Source organism: Thermobia domestica, chromosome 18, assembly GCF_964235325.1.
Source record: "Thermobia domestica chromosome 18, izTheDome1.hap1.1, whole genome shotgun sequence".
In the NCBI taxonomy this organism is placed as follows: Eukaryota; Metazoa; Arthropoda; class Insecta; order Zygentoma; family Lepismatidae; genus Thermobia; species Thermobia domestica.
Genome location: NC_137471.1, coordinates 175,996,500 through 176,019,568, shown reverse-complemented (window position 1 = coordinate 176,019,568; position 23,069 = coordinate 175,996,500). Strand labels below are relative to the sequence as shown.

Below are 23,069 nucleotides of genomic sequence, written 5' to 3'. Positions count from 1 at the left end.
ATCTTCGAAATGACGCGGTAAGAGCTATAAGGGATGCAAAATCGTTTGTCAACACGGTTTCGGAACTTATCAAAGGCACAAGGCTCTTATTATTAAGTGCACGTACTATTCAAGACTTTAGAAATCAAAAATCACAAGAGTGGGCCTATGTTAAACCTGTGATTGGTATTGAGTCTAGTCATTTTTGGCAGGTCGACAATACAGGCACATTAATGGCAAGAAGCACGAAACATGTACTTGAAAAAATACAAGTAGCTAACAGTTCCAAAAGAATATATTATACTCTGAATGACCTTCAAATTGGAGATTTTGTTGCTTGCGTCTATGATAAGCAGTGGTGGGTGGGTCAAGTAGTTTCACTCTCACAGGAATTTCGCGATATTACAGTGTTTTTTATGATTCCTCATAGACCTGCAACTTCCTTTAAATGGCCAGCTGAAAACGATGAGTGTAACGTTAATTTGAAAGATGTTCTAAAACTCACTCCGCCGTCTCCTACTTGTGCCTCAGCACGCTATCACAAATTCCTTCCCAAAGAAGTGATGCTGATAGAAGACCTCTTTGCTTCAACATGACTTACAGAGAGAGAGAAGCCAATATGTAATAATTAACTATGCTATTGATTAATTTTTCACGTTATTTATACATACCACAAAATTGTTTAAATCAACAACTTTTTGTAACATTTTAAATTCCATATATGTATTCTAGTGTACATTTATAAAAGAATATTGCATCATTGCACGTTTCGATTTACTTCTTCAAACGATGCAAAACTAAAAAGAAAAAGAACTACCGCGCCAAGCGTGGTTGCATACCCGGCCCCTGTCCAACACAATATTTTAAAAATTTGCGAAAAATTTAATACACGAATATCTTCATTTCTGTTTGCATGATTCACATAGAGAACAAAAAAAGATCGTTCGGGCAGATTTTCAGATTTTTTAAGAATGGCCTTTTGGAGAAAATCCGCCCTAATTTCAGGCGAAAATTACGTTTTATCATACTTTCACTCACGTTTTCTCACCCATGTGCCATCGTAGATGGGAAACAAAATTATCTATAGGGATCCCAGAAGGAGTATTATATTGTGTCACAATAATACGGTTCTTTTTTTTTTTTAATCCTTCATACGGAAAATAAATGTCAAAATTCTTGCATTTTACTTTTTTACTAAGTTTTCCGGTGTTTACAAAATACTCTTGTTGGACTGTAATTCGAGCTTTTTATATCAGAACCATAAATGTAATCTGAGCAATTTTAAATTAAAAAAAAAGAATAATCCAATTATCACAAGTAGTTACTAAACTACGTGTCTTTCAAGATTTTTCTTATCCACTTTCTTATTAAAAATAGTGATTTTCGTCCGAATTTCATTAGCCCATAACTTAGACATTTTTTTTTTCTGGGAAAATCCTCTTCGCAGGTTTCATATCTCCAATAGGGTTACCAAATATATATATATATATATATTTTCAAAAAAATTAGAGATAGTCACCCAGTCAATTTTGCATAAACCTGCCTGAATTGAGATGGAATGGGCCTCCCAATTTTCGGCGTCCACCTAGCGTCGTGAGGCAAACTGGGGAGTCACGTGACGGCCATTAGGTCTAGAAAGCTCCTGATACACCAGGTACTGAGAGCGACGCAGCGCGCTGATCACGTTCTTGCCGCTAGGCTGGACGTAATTCAGTCAGTCGGTGACAGATGGCGTTGGAGCTGCTCAGGTCCTCAAATAGATTGTTACTGCAAGTAGTTTGGTTTTGGTGTTTCTAAAATTATGTAGATAGTCATCACAGTTTCCTCTTAATTGGCCTAAAGCTTTTATTTTAGGTTTGTTTACTCTTTTAGCTAATTTTGGGAATAGGTAGAAAGGAATGAACCTTTGTTAAATTGATTGATGCGGTTCAACTTTATTACTATTTTTACGGGTGCTAATATTGAAAGGAAGTTTCAATAAAGCTCCGTCGCCAACTTAGGAACACTTAGGATGTCTTCAGATTTGGCATTAGTACATTGGGATCGGGGCGACGCCCGTCTGTGAATAATGAAAAAGGAAGTTGATAGATTTAAAATAAAAGTATTGAAAAATATTATTGGGTAAAGTGATTGAAAAGAAATGAACATAAAGAATTACAGTACCTGTCGACTTTCCATCGGTCTTCTAGGCTCTATGATGTCTAGGCTGGTATGGTTGGTATTCTTGTTTTACGAAGGCAAGTAGAACTCAACGTGTTTGGATTGATTAGCCTAGAAATGGCTATGTCTCAGACTCGCGTTTGAAAGCCGATTGCAACGCTGACAGACTGTTAGCTAGATTGTCTAACTTTGGCAACTCACGACTGACTTTGTAACCACTGAGCCAGAATCTCTCTAAAGACTGTTGGTCTATAATCTTCCGACAGACTGACTGTCCATAACGAATCTCCCCGGCCGACTGTCTTCTGAAAGGCTGTTAATGTCCATATAGAATCTCCCTCTCGTTCTCTTCGCTCGGGTTGACCTGGGTTTATAAAGCTAAATTCACTTGACGTGTTGCTGATGAGCAGGGCTTGAAAAATCCATTCGCCTGCTCGTCAGTGGAGAGTACCTTTTTACATTTGGCGAGTAAATTCCGATCAATAAAAATGTGTTTTGTTCCAAACAACGAACAAAAAATGTAGGAGGATTAACTTGTTAAGGATAGTTAAAGCGAGTGGTACACTTTTCAAGCCATTTCAAAAAACTTTCGTCTTCCCGAACTTCTGCAGAAGACACTGCGACACAAAGACATGTTTCCTTTGTTTTCAAAACTGTTAAGTATAATCTGTGTTTTGCCAGTTTCACCAGTTCTTGTGAAACAGTTTTCAGCAACATGAATTTAATCAAAACGAAACTACTTTCATCACTAGAAAGTTCTAATTTGGATTTGCTGATGCTCATAAATCTAAATGGACCTTACCTTGAATTATTTGACCCAAAGCAGTGTATCAATCACTGGTATTTCAAAAGCAGTGGCCACCATATAGCTGGACATATCCACATGAAGTTCAAGAATAAATAGCAGGTGTCACTCTTTCTCTTATTTGTAAGAGATGCCAATAAACAAAGAAAAAGAAAAAAAAACCTAAAGAATGATATGTTTACTGTGTCGCAAAGTGATTTTTGTTTATTGGTATAAACACTAATTGCAAAATGGTCTGGCTACTAGATTTTCGTTGGCTGACTAATACTTGCAAGCAAGATTTTTCAAGCTTTGCTGATGAGATGAGTCTCGTGTCGACAAGCATTTGATGTAAGAAAGATAGATAATAGAGAAGGAGCCTTCTCAGCTTTATTACATAAAAGATGTACACTGACACAATTAATTACATAACAAACAAACACACACAATTTTGCAAGAACATATAAAAGTGAACATGAATTTTCAGACTATAATGAATTCATTAGTAAGGTCTGTTTGTCCTTGATATATTATTCTGTGTCTGGTAACCAGTTTTATGTATTTTTTTAAAGGATGGTTTAAAGGGGCAAGTTTTGTCGATAGATGTCACTACAGTCTTCATATCTCTCTCGTATTTTTTACCTTTCACGAAAATTCACGATTTCTCTTACAGATTTCAACCTAGAGACGCCAAATTTTTAGAGAAGGAACTTCATAACTTACCGAAGGCAACAATCCGTGCCGATATTTTATTTAGAATTTTCTTCATTCTTGAAACAGTTATAATTTTAAAGGTTCGAATATCTATTTCAATAATCAAGCCATTTTAACAATGAAGAAAGTTGTATATAAAAAATCGGAACGGATTCTTGCCTTCGATATGTTATGAAGTTCCTTCTCTAAAAATTTGAAGTTTCTAGGTTGAAATTTGTAAGAGAATTCGTGAATTTTAGTGAAAGGTAAAAAAATACATGAGAGAGATACGAAGACTGTAGTGACATCTATCGGCAAAACGTCCCTTTACACCAACCTTAAGTCTCACAAAAGGATGTCAATTTTTTTTATCCTCAGAAATGAAACACATTCACTAGTGGGTTGGGAGTTGAATACTGATTAATAAACTGTAATCTTTCGTATCTTCACATTGTTAGTAGTTGCTAGAACTGCCGTTTGCCGTTTCTCTAAAGGAAGAATAATCCCTTTCTTATACTCATCTGATAGAATACATTAATTTTGGTCTTCCTATAATATTCATATTTACACGTAATTGTTTTCAAATAGTAAAAATTACAATTGGAACAAAATTTACATCCTGATAGAATGCTCGTTCCAAAGTTGGTTGGTTCCAGTTAACACCGAGGGTCTATGAAATATGGATCTATAGCTCAACGAAGGATCCAAACATGATTTCCACCGGCATCGAACTTGGGTCTTCCGCACCTACCACAGTGGATTGATTTAAATGAGTGATTTAAATCAAGATTTTAATCACCTGATTTTTTGGAATGAAAATCATTGATTTAAGTCAAATTCCGAAATAAATTAATTTGAAATGAAAATAAATAAAATTCCGCTTCTGTTACGTTATTTCGATTATGGAGCATAATAATCATAAAAAGCGAAAATATAATTCTAGAACAGCCAGATTGTATAACTTTATAAACTATCAAATTTTAGAGCAGTTGGGTCATACCGGACTGAAATCTAGGTAAACTTATGTGCTAGATTTCTAAAATATCTGGTCTAAGTCCCTAAGTCCAATATATTTTCTTATTCTCAAAATGTATGCCTCCCCCCCCCCAAAAAAAAGCTTTATAATATTTCATATATTTTTAATTTTTCATTTAGTTTTATTCATGTTACAGAGTACAGACATTTTTTTTGGGATTCGGCACTTAGCCACTTAACTCACTGCTACTGTTATTTTGTTATATTAGCTCCTTATATATTGCCTAATATTATTCTTCTTGTTCCCCTCAATCATAGGTTGGTGGACAACATGGAAATTTTAAAAATTTTCTCTCCCTTGAGAGACCTGTTTTATATTTTGACAAGGCCTCGTCTTCGTAACTGCATCTAGGTACTCTTATCCTTGGTCTTCCTCTTTCTGGTTTTACTTGTGCCTTTCCCTCTGTCAGCACGGTGATCCAATTCGAAGTGCCGAATAAAATGGCCAAGCATGCTGTTTTTCTTTTTCCTCTTATCTTCATGATCTGTTGTCCTTCATTAGCTTCCTTTAGTACGTCTTCATTCCTTTTCCTTTCGGTCCATGATATGCGCAGCATTCTGCGCCAACACCACATTTCAAATGCTTCCAGGTTGGATATTTCAGCTTTTCTCGATGTCCACGTATCTGATCCGTAAAGCGCCACGCTCCATACCAGGGTCTTAATAAATCGTTTACGAAAGTCCAACGACACATTTCTTGATGTTAACAGTCCTCTTTCCCTATTGAATGCTTGTTTAGCTTGTGCAATTCTGGAACTTACGTCTTTTTCACTTCTTTCGTCCGAGGATATTAGACTTCGTAAATAGGGGAACGTCTTAACGTCTCCGATTTTCTCTTCTTTTAGTCATACGTTTGCCTCTTGCTGTCTGACTCTTGTGCACTTCTCCTTGAGTTTAGTTTCTTTCTTATTTATCTTCATTTTGCATGTTTTTTCCAGTTAGTCGTTCAAGTTTGAAAGTGCTTCCTGCAAGTCCATTTCGTTCTTTGCTATCAGTGCTATGTCAACAGCAAACCTTATTGTGCTGAAATCATTGCCATTTACTTTTACGTCTTGTTTTTATCAAAGAATTCTTTCATGACCTCTTCTATATAGACGTTGAACAGGAGAGGTGAAAGTCCACATCCTTGCCTTACTCCTTTACTTATTCTTGCTTCTTTCTAATCTCTTCCGGTAACAGCTGTCTGGTTCCTGTGAAGAAGGTATATTATTCTTCTGTCTCTGTAATCTACTTTCAGATTCTTCAACACTCTGAACATGATATTCCAATCTACGTTGTCAAAAGTTTTTTCTATGTATGCCAATAGTAGTATTTCCTATATACTTCATAATCATAAGTAGGTAGTGAAAATTACAAAACTATTATAGACCAATTTCGATTAATTTTTTTCAAGCTCACTTAGGTAGTTTCTGTATCTGTAATACCCAACACACGAAAATTAAAACATTTTTAAATGTTCCACTACAATTTTAGGACAGTGTAAAGAAAAGGGAATAAATGTGTCCCGTGGTCTTGAATAAGTTAACATGGCTCGTATTGCACATAGTCTTAAAAGCAGAAATGACATCAAATCGCATGCGCCACATTTAGTTATAGTATTTAAGTTTCTAAAGCAAACTAAAAGTAGTCATTTCATAGCAATATTGGAAGTCGATATTTTAAAAATAGAATATAGTAGATTTTGACGTATAGTCGGAGTGAAAAGAAAGAAAAAAGCTTTTCAGCTTTGTTCTGATCCACCAATCTATTCTAAAGAGGTAAATAATTAGAGAAGATTGACTTGGCATAGGATGACATTCAGTGGTAGCTTTGTTTGTGTAACGGGGTCACGGTGGTTCACGCACTTACCTCTGGTGCGTGGGGACCCTGGTTCAATCTCCGGCCAAGTAAGTTTGTTGTGGACAACATCGTGTTCATGGGCTTTCTCGGGGTACTTCCGTTTCCTCCACAATCTCATTTCACCAATTCTTCCATCATCATTAACTTGCCTGAATCATCCGTCTTCCTTAGCCTAACAGGCATAATCGTAGGACGTTAAAACTGAAGGGTTTCATTTCATTTTTGTTTGTGTAACGATGAACCTACGCGTTTTTAAAGTTGAGTTTTGAGTTTTTCTTAAAATATGTCCCATAGAATGCTAAATATAAGAAAGAAAAAAAAATATATCTTTTGTGATGATGAGAATGCATGAAATGGTAGTCCACTACACAGCACAGTTGGCGTGAGCTGGGATCAAACCAGGAGCCCCATGCAGCAGAGGTGAATTCTCTAGTACTGAGCCACTGCGGCCCGATGCTGAAAAAAAAACTTGTATACGTCAATAATCATATACATTAAGTTTACACTGTTCTAATGTTTCGTCAAATCTTTTTGCTCATTTTTAGTGTAAAACCGGAACTAAAGCATTAAGGTATAGATAAATGATGATGATTTTATGTTCATGTTTTCAGATACGCCAGGTTTCATGGTTAAAGAAGAGCAGGCAGATAATGTAATAGCAACTGTTACTCCAGCAGCAGAAACACAGAAAACAATCTTGGACAAAATACACACGACGTCGGCAATAAACAGAAAGGGAACAGTAGCAAGTAAGAATTCTCTTTTGAGGTTGATTGAGGAGCAGAATATGTACCTTCGAGACATTTCTTCGTCACTGAAAGACCTAGTTTGTATCATGAAAGAAAAAAATTGAAGAAACATTTTGTGTAGTTCTCAGTACTTTGGGAGCGACGAAAGGAGCATAAAACTTCTAAAAATTTTCACATGACAGGCATGTTATTGTTGTTAAGTTAATAATGTGCCAGTATTCTCCGTATTACAAATGTTTATAAGATTTAATTTATCTGAGTGTCTCGTATTGCAGTACTATATGTTTTTGTATTAAGCGCAAATCTGGATATGCTATTAATTAACAAGTGAAATAATTTTATAAGAATACCACAACAAACTTGACTTTTATCTAAATTAACAATAACATTAAGTTTCTAGCGGTTCTTATTTACGCAGAACTACTAGTACATAGATAATAATGTTTCCTTATTGTATAGGGTGTCCCACATAAAACCGGCACGCTTCACGCCCGAGATTCAAGTAACACTGTAACAGCAACAATGAACTAACAAACAATGAATAGATAATAGTAACGTTAAACAGTTACCTGTTTATAAGAGATGCTGCAAGTGGTAGCCATGGGCATTCAGGCGTAACTGACCTCGTTTGATGACGTTACCAGCAACACGCTGTAATTCTGCAGGCGTGAAGTTAATTTCTGTAGTAATGTTAAAATCGTCTATTGTGTGAGGATTGTCAGCATGCAATTTGCTTTTCAGTGTGCCCCACCTTGGGGGCCACAGGCCTCTACTGAAAAGTCTGTCTTATGGGAACACGTTGCTGATGTGGGCCTCAATCAATAAGAGCTTGTCACAACTGACGCACGAACACACTGCCGCACTCTACTTTTCGATAAAATGCAGTGTAGCTAACTTTCGAAACAATGCTGTCACCCCACAGGCAATTTAACTAGAGATGGTTAACCGGTACGTGAGGCGTACCGGTTTTATGTGGAACATCTTGTATAACAGACATGCAGTTCCAGACTTGCGCTTATTTCAAAAGCTTGTAACATGAAAAATTGTCTCCCTGTTTCTCTCTTTTTTTTCCTTTCCAAGCAACAAAGAAAATACTTTACTGGGAGTGAAGGAACCACCTTGTTCATGATTTTTTTCCCCCTGAGGAATAACCAATTGAAACCGTGATTTCCATAATCACACAAGTCCAGCTGAAGAGATACTGAAAAAGTCAATAAAAATTGAATATTTCGTGGAAATATGAACTTGGAAATCAGATTTTTTTTTTCATACTTACATTTTGCTTAACAAATGTCGCTAAATATTAAAATAACAAGTATTAAAGTAATTTGACTATAATAAAATAATGAAAATACTGGACTTGTGTTATTATGGAACTCGTTAGTCTGTTACATTGGTTTTAGGTACTATAATTCTGATTTGGAAAGTCTGATCTTTACTGTGAGTCTGATCTTTACCTTACTGGTCCAGAAGAAACAATGCCTTATAAGATTTCGTATATTTTTAATTTTTCCTTTAGTTTTATTCATGTTACAGAGTACAGACAAATTTGTATCGGCTTCCGCACCTAGCGACTTAATTCACTGCTACTGTTATTTTGTTATATTAACTCTACATATATTGCCTAATATTAAGAACTTTAGTACTAGCCTATAATATACTATAAAACATTTGATATTATTGTTCTCTATAAATGAAACTGGTACTTAGTATATGTATATATATATAAAAGTTTCGTAATAATGTTGTAGCACGTCAGAAACATATATAAAACAAAGTTAATATAATTCATACTTTTCATATTTAGTTACGCTTTGTTCATTTGTTTAAACAAAAAAACCAGCTTTGTCTTTTCTGTGCCTAAACGATTTCTAATTTTAGAATGGATCATACTGATAAAGCGGATGCTGTAAGAAGCTGAAAAGCTACCTGTAGCACGTAAATTCTTAAGTCTGTTTGTTCCTAGATAATAGGGTATTCCGATCCCCTCTCGAAACTTTTTTTTTTTTTTTAATGTACATTTTACGTAACTTTAGGCGAAGTTTACTATGTATTTCGTGCCGCAAGCTAGTTCCGATTTTTTAAAAATATTCCTCTGCGAAATATCACTAACTTTTGTGGGAAAAAAATGTCATGTTGATAAACGTTGTTGTACATTTTCCTTAATGCTTAAGAAACATTGTTTCTGATTGAAATAGGTTATCGATTGGGAATTAATTTAAAATTCAGCCCCAATGCTTTCACTTGAATGACATAATTAACATTTAATACTAATTCCTAATGTTTTTCTTTCAGTTCGCGACTTGTATTATACGAGGAAAAAGATGTGATTTAAACCAAAACAAACAACAAAAATGATTTTTTTTTAAAAAAAAACATGATTTTTTCCCCACCTTGGCACCTAGTAATATATGGTGCCTACGAGGAAGCTCTCCCGAATTCTTTTATTCGCCACATAACATTATGACCTTATTGCAAGTAATGAAATATTTCATGAAAGCTTCGAGTTCACAATCGACAGTTTGGAAGTTGTTACCATAGCAGCTTAAGTTTCTGCAAAACAATACATACCTTTGATCCGCTTGTATGCAATACAGTTGAATGTGTCGACTTTACCGTGCCTGTGATAGCACACACCGTTTGTGAGGCAGCGATTGAAATGACCAAAGTATACGACAAAACGAGGCTAACAATAAATTCACTTTGATAATAATTTTTTGTGACATTAACCTGTTTAGCAATACAGATACTAAATCTTCTATCTAAATGAAAATGAAAGTAACTATGTGTATGACGTCATACCTCTTGAACCACCCAACCGATCTCGATGAAATTTTCAACATAGATGAGGTTCGGGCGTGGTATGATTTTTATCATTTCACTTTGACTGTACAACATAGGGGAGGAGAGATATTTAAAAATGATCGAAAATGACCGATGTTAGTGCCGAATCTATAGTTTTCGGGATAGCTGAGAGGAACAGTGACACTTCCAATGCCGTTTAAATCCAAATTCAGCCCCGCAACTTAGGGAGAGGGAGATATATCAGGGTGTCTATTGGTCACGAAAATAATGAAAAAGTCACAAAATCAGAAAACCGTCATGAAAGTCAAGAAAAAGTCATGAAATTTAGCTTTTGGGTCACGAATTTTTTATCTGTACAAATATAAGTATAGACTGGAAAATTTTGTTCTATAATACGTCAAAACTCATCACCAAAAATGTCTATGGTCGGCTTTAGAAGCTACCAAATCGCAGGCAAAGCACGCTTCTATCGCATGCATGAAAATTCGGCCCGATTCGCATCTAAATTGGCTCTTGAGAATGTGACTAAATGTTATGGTTTGGGAAAGGAAAAGTCACGAAAAAGTCACGAAATTTCATTTTGGGATTTTAATAGACACCCTGTACATACAAATGATCGAAAATGACCGATATTAGTGTCGAATCCATAGTTTTCGGGGTCTCTGAGACGAACAGTGACACTTCCGATTTTGTTTAAATCGAAATTCATCCCTTTATGTTCAAAATAAAACATATTCTCCCCGTGCTAAGAACGGGTATTATGATAGTATCCATATAATAGGGCAAATCTTCAAAGTAGGAAATGTCTTTTCATTTGAATGTGTAAGCTCTCCAATAATCATGAAGTCTATCAATAGAATGAAATCTAACGCTACTGATGCTGACCAGATTAGATTCAATTTCTCAAAACTTTTACCGTTTGTACTAAATCTATTACTAATATGTTCAACCTTTCCCTTATAACTAACATTTTTCTATCTGCTTGGAAAACAGCAGAGAGCCTTGCGTGTGGTAAGTGTTAATGATGGTTGATCTGCTTTTTCAAAGGCGTTAGAATGTATCGTTACTGATCAAATTGGAACTCATCTGGTGCAGTATATATAAATATTTTGATGCATTCCAATCAGGTTTCCGAAGATACCATATCTCTTCGGTTTCGTGATTCTATTGTATTTGAATGTATTTGTGGGTGTACGAAATTATTTTTGTGGCGTACTGTTTGGTGTTATTTGAAGTTAGTTTGATCATAATTAATATATTGTTTTGCAGAGTCTGATATTATTATTGTGCCCTCTCCTATATATTTTCTCATGTGGTGGCCACAGTACTTCTTTTGATTTATTTTGCACTTTGAAATACTGAGATGTAGTCTCTCTTTTGTTTCTCTGCAGTACATTCTGAATGTTGTGACAGTTTCACATTTTAATTTCCTTCCTCTATTGTATTTCCTTCGTGATAAGGTTTCATCGATTTCTACTGTGTGTCCATTTCTACCTATTGGTATGTCTTCTGTTTGAGAGCATATCACTTCACAGAGCAGAAACTGTAGTAGCCTGCCGCGGTTTGTTTTACTATCTCGAGATTGTCATCCACGAATTATACTGTCTGTTTTGTTACGAAGCGTAGTTATATGAATAATAATTGTGTATCTTTTAGTTTAGTGTTGTAAGTTTATGTCTGGTTAATAATCGATTCTGTCACTTAAAGAATTCAGTGCTTTTTAAAACTTAGTGAAGGGCATTCTGAATATATCAATACTTGGATCAACTACACAAAGTTTGTTGTAGAGGCCACACATGCTTCAAATAGATGAGTTTTCCATTATATTGGTTTTCAGTGTTCTCAGTTTTTGTACGTCTTCTGATGTTGGGACTTTAAATTTCAGAAGTTCAAGTAATTGCGGCACTTGGGTTTTGTTGTTTATAATGTTCGATAGAAATCGGAGTAAGCGAACTTTTCTTCTGTTATCGAGTGATACAATGTTCAGTTGTTTAATTAAAGAATAATATGTTTCAAATTTAGGATATATGCCTGTTTACTTGAAAACTGAGTATCTTGCGAATTTTGCTTGTATAATTTCCTTTCTGCGGCTATACTTTTTGCTTGCAGGGTTCCAGATTTCGGCAGCGTATTCAAGTTTCGATGTAAGGATTGGATTATATATCGTTTCTAACGTGCCTTGTTTCTTGAAATCCGTTCAAGTTCTCATTCTCATATACCCCAGATTTCTATAAGCTTCAGTTTTTTTGGTCAAGTGACCCCTAAAACTCTTCGATTCTTTTAATATTGACGTTGCCAATGCAATAATTATATTTTTAGGGATGTGTTCTTATCAGGGTTGAAAAAAAACATGTTTTTTTTAAAAAAATCATAAAAAACGTTTTTTATGTTTAAAACATGTTTTTTTTGTTTAAAACGTTTTTAACGTTTAAAACAAAGTACTTTGTTTTAAACAAGAAAAAAACATGTTTAAAACGTTTATTTTGTTTAAAACAATAATCTACATAAGCATATAAATTACATTTTTACACTCTTAGGTACTGCTTGCCATCTATATTCAACCGCTAGATCAAATTTCGGGAACTTCCCTAATCTCGATCCGCCCAAATGTTCAATTCCGGAGAAAAAATCGGGATTTTCCCGATCTCCGTTCACAGAATATGTAGTTTAGTTTCTTTGTGTTACGTTCTACTGGTCGTCTGCATTCTTCATCTTTAAACTCCCATTGACGCAACTGCTGTGTCAGGGCTTTAAACCTCAATGGCTCAGTCTTAAACCTCAAATTAAGGCTGGAAGATGGTTTTGGTACTAATTTATTCCTCAAAGATGCAACTTTCCTGGTGTGCATTTTATGTATGTGGGAGGAGGGTAAATATCGTGTTTTTTTGTTTTGTTTTCAACAGTTTTTTGGGGGCCGTTCCCCCTCTTGGGGGATAGATTCATAAAAATTGTTACATGAAGCAATGAAGTAGGTTACTACATGGTAATATCGTGTATTTGTACCAGGGTTGGCTGGTTTAAACCAAAAAACGAAAAATGTTCCTAAAAGTGTAAGTGTTTGTAAAATCTTGATGAAGACACGTTTGTGGGTTATCACATTTCACTCCCGTATATTATTCGTATTATATTCAGACCTAAATTCCCCATTCATTACTCAAAAAGATTATACTGCATAAGCAAAGTTTATAAATGTTTGTTTTGTGATTTTTTTGTAGTTGTTATTATTGTTTTTATTTAATTGCAATCAAAGAAAAATTCTAAATATTGTTTCGTTTCAATGTTTACTATTGATAAAATACATCGAAATGCCGTATTTTTTGTGTTTGGGGGGAGGGGGGTCAGGCCCCACGAGAGACATTTAGTGAAATGAGAAGTCTCTTTGGTATTTATTTATGTATAAATGAGTCTGAGCCAAAGTGGACTCAAATAATTCGTATCTTTATTCACTTTTCTTACTAATATGCAAATTAAGTCGTCGTATTTCTTTAATTTGGACCAATAAAAGTTGTTGTTAACTAACTCGAACTAAATTAGTTCTTCTGTACTCCGTAGTACTTTGAAATTGTCCATATGTAATTCTGTATAATGGTTTCACTTGTGCAACTGTTTATCTTTTTGTCCTTCTCAAATGACTCTTGACAGTTATATTAAGAAGCATGTAAAGATCAGTACAACGTATTTTTTATCAAGATTCCTTCGTGAGTGAGTCGGCAGACGTATCGCATTTGTGGCCAATTAGTCCTGGTTCCGAGTTCAAATGGAGGACAATTTCTCTCGGATGTAACTCGAGAAGCAGTCTTTATTCCGCATTAAGCTTATGTGATCCCTTCCAGCATAACCCGGTAGTTGCATAATAACATCAAGGCGAAACAAACTTATTTCTGACCATATATGATATGAATATATAGAGCAAATTATTTAAACCAAAAGAACCTGGTTTAAACCAAAAAAACGGTTTTTTGTTTTTTCAATAAAAACCATGGTTTTTGCCAACCCTGATTTGTACTTCTTGCTTATTATGGGGAGCAGGGAGGGGACAAAGTTAGCCAATTTTTGGAGTTTCAGTTTTTTGACGTAAATTACATTTATTTTTACAACAAACATCAATAGCTCAGTCCTTAATTAAGCTAGAAAGGTGATTTGGTACCAAAGTATTTTTGAGAGATAAAGCTTTCCGTCACTTGCATTTTATGTATATACGGGGTACGTATGTACGGCCGAGAGAGGGAGGATGAAGTTTTTTTTTTATCAATTTTTTTTCATCAGGTTTTGGCGGGTATTCCTCCCCTCTGTGTGGTACATCCATAAAAATTGGTATGTGAAGCAATGAAGTAGTCCCCTACATGATAGTAACCTGTATGTGTACTTGTTTATAGAGGAAGAGGGGGTCAAAATTTGGTTAATTTACATTTATTTTCGGGACGGTCCCGTTTAACACAAGATATATTTCACTGAAGTGGTCTAGAAGCATAATTCTTGTTCGTATACATGATGTGTGCAGCAAAAATGATTTGCATATGGACGTGGTACTATAGTGGGGGAGGGGAGAGAATGTCTAATTCAATGAATGTTTTTCTACGCATATTTTTTTTTTAAATATTTCCTACATAAAACGAATTCATTACGCAATGGCAGCAATGGCTACCATTTCTTATATTATTGTCACAAGTATGTGGCCTACACATTAGCATCATTTTGTCAGCGCAGGTAACTGCAAGGGTTGCCAGGGCCCCGCAAAGTCAATATTTTCATATTTTTAATGATTTTTATGTCTGTTCTTTTTCTGCGAATACGGCGGGAATTTCACGCATATTATCTCGTTGGAATTTGTGGTCTATAAGCTTTTCAATGATGTATATCTCATGAAATGTTCAAATACTTCACTTGAACTTCTGTTGGTTTAGTTATAAGCACACTGATGTGCAGAATTTCGTTCAGTAATTGCTGTTATAATAAGAATATAACTCTGCTTGTAATTTACTCCATGCACAAACCCTGCGGAGGATGGGTTGTTTATTAGAAAATTAAATTAGCTTCTTCAATCTGATATTTTAGTTGTTTTAAACATGTCCAACCAGCATCGAAAAAAAAACACGTTTAAAACAATTTGTTTAAAACGTTTAAAACAAACTGAATAAAACAACAGCCCTCGTTTTAAACATGTTTTAAACACTTGTTTTAAACATTTTGTTTTAAACATATCAACCCTGGTTCTTATGCGAGTATGACATTATAAAACATTTATGTGCATTAAGGTTTAGATCATTGAGTTGACACAGTTTGGAAACCGCATTTGTATCGTTTTGTGCAAGACACCGAGTCGTCGTCATTACTAATATATTTTCCGAATTTTAGGTCATTTGCATATAGAAGGTTGAATGAATTTTGAAGGCAAATGAGAATATCATTAATTAAAATTAAAAGTGGGCCAAGGTTTGAGCCCTGAGGGACTCCTGAGAGCACTGACTAATCGTCAGTTTGTATACCTCGGTACGATACCGTTTGACGACGAACTTTGAGGTATGAAGAAAAGAAATCAAGTGCCAAACCTGAGAGATTTAAACATTTCAGTTTGATGAAATGAACGTCATGGTTAATCTGATCGAAAGCTTTACTGATGTCTGTATATACAACATCAACCTGTTTTTTGCCTTCAAAACACGCGGCTATAAAGTCAGTAGGAAGAGTTAGGCTCGTAACGGTGGATCTTCCATTAAGAAGCCTTGTTGGCTAGGGAAGTGATCAGTACGTTCGGTAATAATCGTTGATAAAGAATACTTTCAAAAATCTTTGCTGGTGCGCTTAGTATGGCTGTTGGTCTGTGGTTTTCGATTTTGTCAGTTCCTCTACATTTAGGAATAGAGCAAACAGTGGTAGTTTTCCACTTTGTCGGGAATTCTTCTGTTAAGGACAAGTTAAAGATACTTGCTAGAGAGGCAACAAGTAGGTGCATGCATCTCTTAATTATATATGGTAGGATTCCATCAGCACCACAAGCTTTTTTGGGTTTGAACCTTTATATAGCTTTCTCAACTTCAGAAACATAGATTTTATGTTGTATTCTTATGTTTTTCTTAGTTATCATTTCCTTGATTGTGTCTGGTAGATCAATTTTATTTTTATTATTATTATTATTATTATTGCTGTTATTAATTGGGGGATAATTACGTTCGTTGCGCTTTGTATTCGGTTAAAATAGAGACCGCATTATGTATTTCTTCTTTATTATTTATCTCGTACTTATTTGGAATGCCTGTTTCGATTTATAGATTTGTACATATTCGAATGCGCTCTTTTGTAGTTGAAGGATGTTTTTTCAATGGTAATATCCAGTTTGTCTTTTACTGTAATTATTATTGGTTGGTGATCTAAGCCAAGTTCATTTTCTGTATAAATTTCGAGTAGAGAGGGGGGCGCGGTGGCTCAGTGGTAGAGCGTTCACCTCCGGTGCTTGGGGTCCCTGGTTCGATCCCAGCTCGCGCCGTGTGGACTTTGTGGTGGACAAACACCGTGCTCGTGGGTTTTTCTCGGGTTCTCCCGTTTCCTCCCACTTTCTTCATTCCACCATTTCACACATTCCTCATAATCACCGTCTCCTTTAGCCTAACCGGCATAATCGTGGGACGTTAAACTGAAAGATTTCATTTCATTTTTTTTCGAGTAGAGAATTGATGTTTTTGTGCAGTGCTTAATCTAGCATATCTGGTGTGTTTCCGTTAGGTAGACAATGAATGGGTTGATATTGTGATAAGACCTGTAACGGAGAGGTCTGCAAAAAATGCATTTAGCCTTGTACCATTATCATTTGTATTTGCACTACAAAAAAGTGGATGTTTGCTAGGATTACGCTTTTCCGTATATTGGATAGCTTTTCACATCTGTGTCAATTTGTCGAAGGCGAATTGTACACAGAGATTACATTTACTGGTTTGTTTTGGATGAATATTTTAACGCTCGTTGTATTTAGAGGTAGAACTGCTAATTCTTCATATCTTATGCTATTGTTTATTGCAACTAGTGTGTCCAAACTATTATCTACAGTGTTCTTATCAGTTCTAAGTACGGTAAAACCCGGAATATTTTACCATTGAATCTTGCTGTTGGTTCGTTTCACTAACTAAGCCAATACTTATGTTATCTTCCAACAAATATTCTGAAAATTCGTCAATTTTATTAGTTAAGCTGCAGGCGTTCCATGCGAGTATCGTGAGTTATTTGTTGTTGTTTATGTGTAGGCCCATGTTAGAAACGGGGAGAGAGTAATCCGTGAGTTCATCTATTTTTAATTAAGACTGTAGGCATTCCAAGCAAATATCTGAAGTTTATTATTACTGCCATTAAGGTGCAAACTTATATTTTACTTTATTTACGAGAATATTTATCTGTGGCCCTAACTGTCTGCTTGGCCCGGTTTAGTAGTATATTTATGTAGTTTTGTAAGTACGAAATTATTTCTTCCGTGCTTTCTTTGGCTATTAGATCAAGATCTAGGTTTATAATCCTGTTTTGTAACTGAAAATATCCCTGTGTGTCGTTCTTTCTTTGTTCTCTTACTTTTTGTTGCACATTGACTGGTTATTTTTGTTTCTTTATTTATTTACTTTTTGCTTGTGGCTGCTTGTCTCTATGTCTGAGTAGCTCGTGGGTTTTCTCGGGGTTCTCCCGTTTCCTCCCACTTTCTTCATTCCACCATTTCACTCATCTCTCATAATCACCGTCTCCTTTAGCCTAACCGGCATAATCGTGGGACGTAAAACTTAAAGATTTCATTTCATTTTTTTCTATGTCTGAGTCGAATGATGTGTCTGATATTTGTTCCCTGTGATTTACTTTTTCCTTACGTCTATTAGGACTATTCTTTTGGGTACTTTGTGGTTTAAGTGGTGGGTTAATAGTTGATAATGAAGGTTGATTAAGGTCATTCGGTGTGGGTTTTAGGTTTTTGGTGGTGGGTCTATTGGTGAACATCGTACGATCTTCTGTCTCTCTCACGCACACGCTACCAATTTTTGCGGCCACGGCTTTTTTGTAATCCTCACACCTACGATAACTGCTGGGGTGGGGACCCTGGCAGTTAGCACAGGTTAGAGGCTCATTCTGTTGCTTCTTGCATTCCCTACTCCAGTGGTCTTGGACACATTTGACGCACCGAGACTGGAACGCGCAGCTCCTTGTGGGGTGAAACAAGTCCTGGCAGCGACGACGTTGTATTACGTCATTTTTTTACCTTCTATTTTTTTACTGCTAATGAGCAGAGATACTTCACTTAGAAGCTTCTGTTTGTAGGATGCGTCTGGCAACTTGACAAGAAAGAGAGGCTTTGGAACCTTTTACCTACTTTTCGTTTTGTCATGTTTGTCCTTGTATTCCCTCGTGTACATCTGAAACACCTCCACTCCTGTCGTACTGAGTAATAGATTAATGTAGTCCGTTATGTCTTGCGTCGGCATGTCAAGTGGTAGTCCGCGGATCACCAGCTTGACTTGCTTCGGCTGTCTAGTCACATGGGTATGCTTTCTACCTTGTTTTCTTCTATATACCTAAGAATATCATAAGCCATTTCGTTCCAGGCAGAAATTTGGAATCTCTGCTTGACAGTATTATTATGAAGTTACCCTTGACACACCTTTCTTACATTTTCGATATCGGGTCTGTGCGTAACGATTATACTTGGGTACCTTTTCTCTATGTTGTTAACTTTCCCTGGGTTTGAATTTTCGCTTGCTGAGTTGGTCCTATCCTTATTATTTACCTTAAGGGGCCTGTCTACTACAGCTGCGTATCTCTGATTTAACTGGTCATTGTCTGAGTCTGAACATAATTCTAAATCTGAGTCTTCGTTAAAATCTTCTATGCCTGTGCTGTTAAATGAAACATGTGCTACGTCTGATTTGTTACCTGAATTTTCTCCCTTGTTGGTAATGACCTCATAGGATTTTCCAGATTATCTGTATTTCTTCGTACCTGTATTAGAGTTTGTATGATGTCCCTAGTTGTTGGTGTGAGCTGCAAGTTGGTCTTCTTCACTGCTGTCTCCTTGCCCTTGATGGCTTCCTTTTTTTTTTTTTTTTTTTTTTTTGACAAACTTGATTGCACTTACCACAAGATCAATAAGCACAAGCTTACGACACAATAACACGATTTGATCACAGCAACACTACTCTACTGTACGGACTAATGTTTCTTGCATCAGTTAGTGGTCTTACAAAGGGCCGGTTGGTAGTTGTGGACGTTTTTGTAATGTTTTTCGAGGACGGTTTCTCTGATTTCCTCTATTTCCCTGGGCTCAGTACTTTCCTTACATGCGTAAAAGCCTGAATCCGTAGTCCCAGAACACTACCGATCTACATATATTTGCATGGCCGACGAAGTGCTGATGAAGTTTGGCTGGTTTGTCTTTTTTGTTTCATCTTGTAAGTGGTTCTTCTTGTCTGTTGAATTGTTTGGCATAGATTGATGGCTTTCTGGTTCTATGAATATTTTGTACTGTTGTGTTTGTATCTTAGAATTTTGTCGTGGGCGGTCTGGGCACGTGTTGGCCCCGGTTTTATGGTCATCTCGTTTACAGGTAGCATAGAATATTTTGTTTTTCTTGGGACACACATGGTTATTGTTTCTGTTGAGGCCACATCTGAAACAGAGTTGTGTTTCTTTTTACTGTTGGCTGTTATGGTCGTATGTGAAACATCTGGTGCATGGTGTCGGCCGGCCTTGTGTGCGTGATTCTTCTACTTTTGTTTGCTGTAGCCGATTTTTATCCCGTGTGCTATCAGTGCGCTGATTTGTTTCGGGTTAGTTGAGAAAATGCGTATTAGTGGAAGATCCTCTTTGTCGTTTTTAAATCGTGTGACGTTCGTGAAATCTATCCCTTGGTTTTTGAGGTCGGTTTTGATGTCTTTTTTTTCTTCTTTTTTTTATGTATACCCCTTTCACTACACATGTGTATGTTTGTTTGTTTGATGGTCTTGGTTGTTCATTGGATCTGCGGTCGGTGCAGTCCCACATGGCAGTGTCTCCAAAATCTTTCACTGTGATCGATTTCCTGAATTTCTTTTTATCTGTCTCTGTCTCGAACATTATTTTGCATCCATTTATTCTTTTGACGTTGTAGATGGTTAGGTTTATATTTGCTATTTTCTTTTTGATCATATTTGCAATTTTAATATCTGTGAGATCGCTCCTCATGTTGCTCACTGTTATTATAGGGGAGTAGCGCCGTTGAGAATTTCTTACTTGCAAAGTTTCTTGTTTGTTGGCATTTTCGTCTTCCATGTGTTCTCTTGTTTGTTTCCTGTGGTTGAGCTGGGCGTAATATTGTCTTATTCTGTCTTGGCATGTCCTCCTCTAGCGGAAGGAGTCGTCCTGGGGAGAGAGAGCACTCATTTGGGGGGCTCCAGATGTTTGTCCCAGTCTTATCTTGGCTTTTAGGCTACGAAGTTCCGGGCTGTCGCCCATTTCTTCCATTTGTTTTGTGTTTATTTGGCGTTGAATGCTAGCATATGTCGTTTAAGGACCGCAACTGTTGCATGTCCTTCTCTTGGTCATTGGGGTGCCCCGAGATGGCCTTCGCTGACCAGTTTTGAACCACTTGTAGTCTCTTTAAATGTGTTTTGGCTGCGTGCTCCCAGGCTTCGTGCACATACATTAGGATGCGTTGTATCGTCATCTGGTACATGTGTATTCTGGCCTCATGTGTAAATTGGTTGTTGAGCAGGATAGGGAGTAGAGCCCGCATGCGCTGTAGCCCTTTTTTGGTGGTTTCCTGGATATGTACGAAGAAGGTGAGCTACTTACCTAGCAGCACACCCAGGTATTTTGCCTGGTTTTGGAGCGGGAGGGGGACTCCATGGAGAGTGACGGTGATGGGACGTTGCCTTGTGTTTCTTGTGAAGTCCACCAAGGCTGCCTTATTGGCGTTTATTTTGATCCTCCATTTCTGGGCCCATTCTTGTAGGAGGTCGATGTGCCTCTGCAGGTGCAACTGAGCGAAGCGATAATTGGTATTACTGGCGAAGATGGCCGTATCGTCTGCGAACATGGCGACCATGGTGTTCCTGGTGATTGGAAGGTCGGAAGTGTAAACGTTGTATAATATTGGGGAGAGGCAGGAGCCTTGTGGAACACCTGCTGTTGTTTGTTTTGGGTTCGCAACATGACCGGCGTGGTTGCATCTGAAGATCCGGTTGTGCAGAAAGTTTTGGAGGAGTTTTGTGATGTATGGTGGGAAGCCCATTTGATGAAATTTATGGATAAGTCCTTGATGCCAGACTTTGTCGAAGTCCTTTTTAATGTCCAGGAATAGGCCAATAGTGTGGCCACTGACATTGGGATGATGTGGAATATTTCTCTTCACAAGGAACGCAATTCCACCCATGCGGCCTTTGTGCGGTCGATGAGGTCGGTGGTGTAATTGCGAACCTCGAAGTAGTCTGGTAGCTTTAGGTGCGTTTCATTGAGAAGCGCGACGTCAATGTGTTCCCGAGTGAGAAAGTCCGTGATTTCAATCTTCTGATCGTTGATCCCATTAGCCTTCCAGCTCGCCACTCTGATGTGCCGGTTCACTACATGGTTAGTCCGTACCATCATCCAGGAGGTTGGCAGCTACTTCCAGGGCTGTGGTGAGGCGGCTGAGGGGGTCCTTGGCGGCCATTATTTTCCACAGGCCAGCTTTTAGTTTATTGAGGAAAGTTCCCAGGTTGAGGCCTTTCAGCAGGTCTAGGACTTCCTTGAGTGTCGTGGCGAGAGTCTTCGGTCGAGGTTTCTGGATCTTTGGGGTTCGGGTTTTTTTTTTCCTGACTGCATTGTTTGGCCGGAGGGGGAGGTGACGGTTTGGCCGGGGGCTGTTGCTGCACTTCATTGGGTGTTGGGGGTGGCTGGGGTGGTGTCTTCTGGTGGCGGGATGGCTGAAGAGGCTGTTTCTTCTTCAGTGATGGCTTGGGAGTAGGTTCTCGGGTTGGCTGCGGGCTTGCGTGGCTGCTGCTTTGGGGGTTGGTCTTCATCGTTGTTTCCAATTTTGTGGTTGTTTCTCTTGGCTCGGGCTTGTTTGGTGTAGGGACATCCTTTATAGTTGGCCGAGTAGGGGCCGTTGCAGTTGATGCAGGTGGCTGAGGCTTCTCTCGTTTTCTTTGGGCATTCTGGGGTTGCGTGGAGGCCCATGCATTTCACGCAGTGTGCTGTTGCTCTGCACGTGCCTTTGGAGTGGCCATCACGCTGGCATCTGAAGCACGGGAGAATGTCCTGCCTTTGTACATTTCCACTACGATTCGGTAACTGAGCACGTAGCGGACATCATATATGGCTGAGGTTTTGGCTGTTTTCTGAAGATGGACTAGAAAGAGCGAACTGTCCCCTTTTTCGTCCGGTCGGCCCTTCATTTGATGGATTGCTTCTACCGGGAAGCCCTGTTCCTGCAGATCTTCTTTGATGTCCTGGGGGTCTGCGTCTATTGGTAGCTTCCGGAGCACAACTTTGGCGTGTCGGGAGCTTTTGGGGACTTCAGTGGAGAAAGAACATCCCGTCTGCTTACAGTATGCCTCTATCTTTGCGAAGTCTTGTGTGGTGGAGCAGTGGACTTTTATGCCGTTGGATAGGTTGTAGTATTTCAGTGGTGCTGAGCAGGTGGCAGCCAGGGTTTTTGTGAACTGGGCTTTCTTAGTGATACCATATAAGAAGATCGGTGGGATATGGCGCGCCGCAAGGTTCGGGAGTGATGGGGCTGCCTTGCTGGTGGCTGAAGGGGGGGGGGGGTCGGAGCCTGTTGTGTGCTCCATGGAGTCTTCGGGGTCGTCGTCTTCTTCCGTGGCCAGCGGGACGAATCTATTCTTGGTGCAGAATAGCAGGGTCGCTAGTGATGGCTCGTCTTCTCTGGTGGTGTTTCCGGGAGGGGGAGGTGTGGTCTGAGCTGGAGGGACCTGGGTCTTCTCTCATATTTTACTAAGTGTTCGCTGGTGTTGCCATCTGGTGGTTGACTCAGGAAATGGGGGTGGGAAATTCATCTGGCCATTTCTCTGATCCTGGGAGGAGCT

General features: G+C 37.9%; 1 protein-coding gene across 3 annotated transcripts in view; it reads left to right on the top strand.

Annotated features, from left to right (window-relative positions):
* The window catches only part of LOC145675813 (uncharacterized), a 49,581-nt gene extending 41,592 nt beyond the window's left edge, over window positions 1–7,989 (top strand). For all 3 annotated transcript variants that reach the window (XM_081746531.1, XM_081746529.1, XM_081746532.1), the window contains one exon: window positions 7,102–7,989. In XM_081746531.1, coding sequence (XP_081602657.1) covers window positions 7,102–7,343 — 242 coding nt within the window. In that variant the 3' untranslated portion in view covers window positions 7,344–7,989. The remainder of the gene's footprint in view (window positions 1–7,101) is intronic.
* Window positions 7,990–23,069: the final 15,080 nt, after the last annotated feature.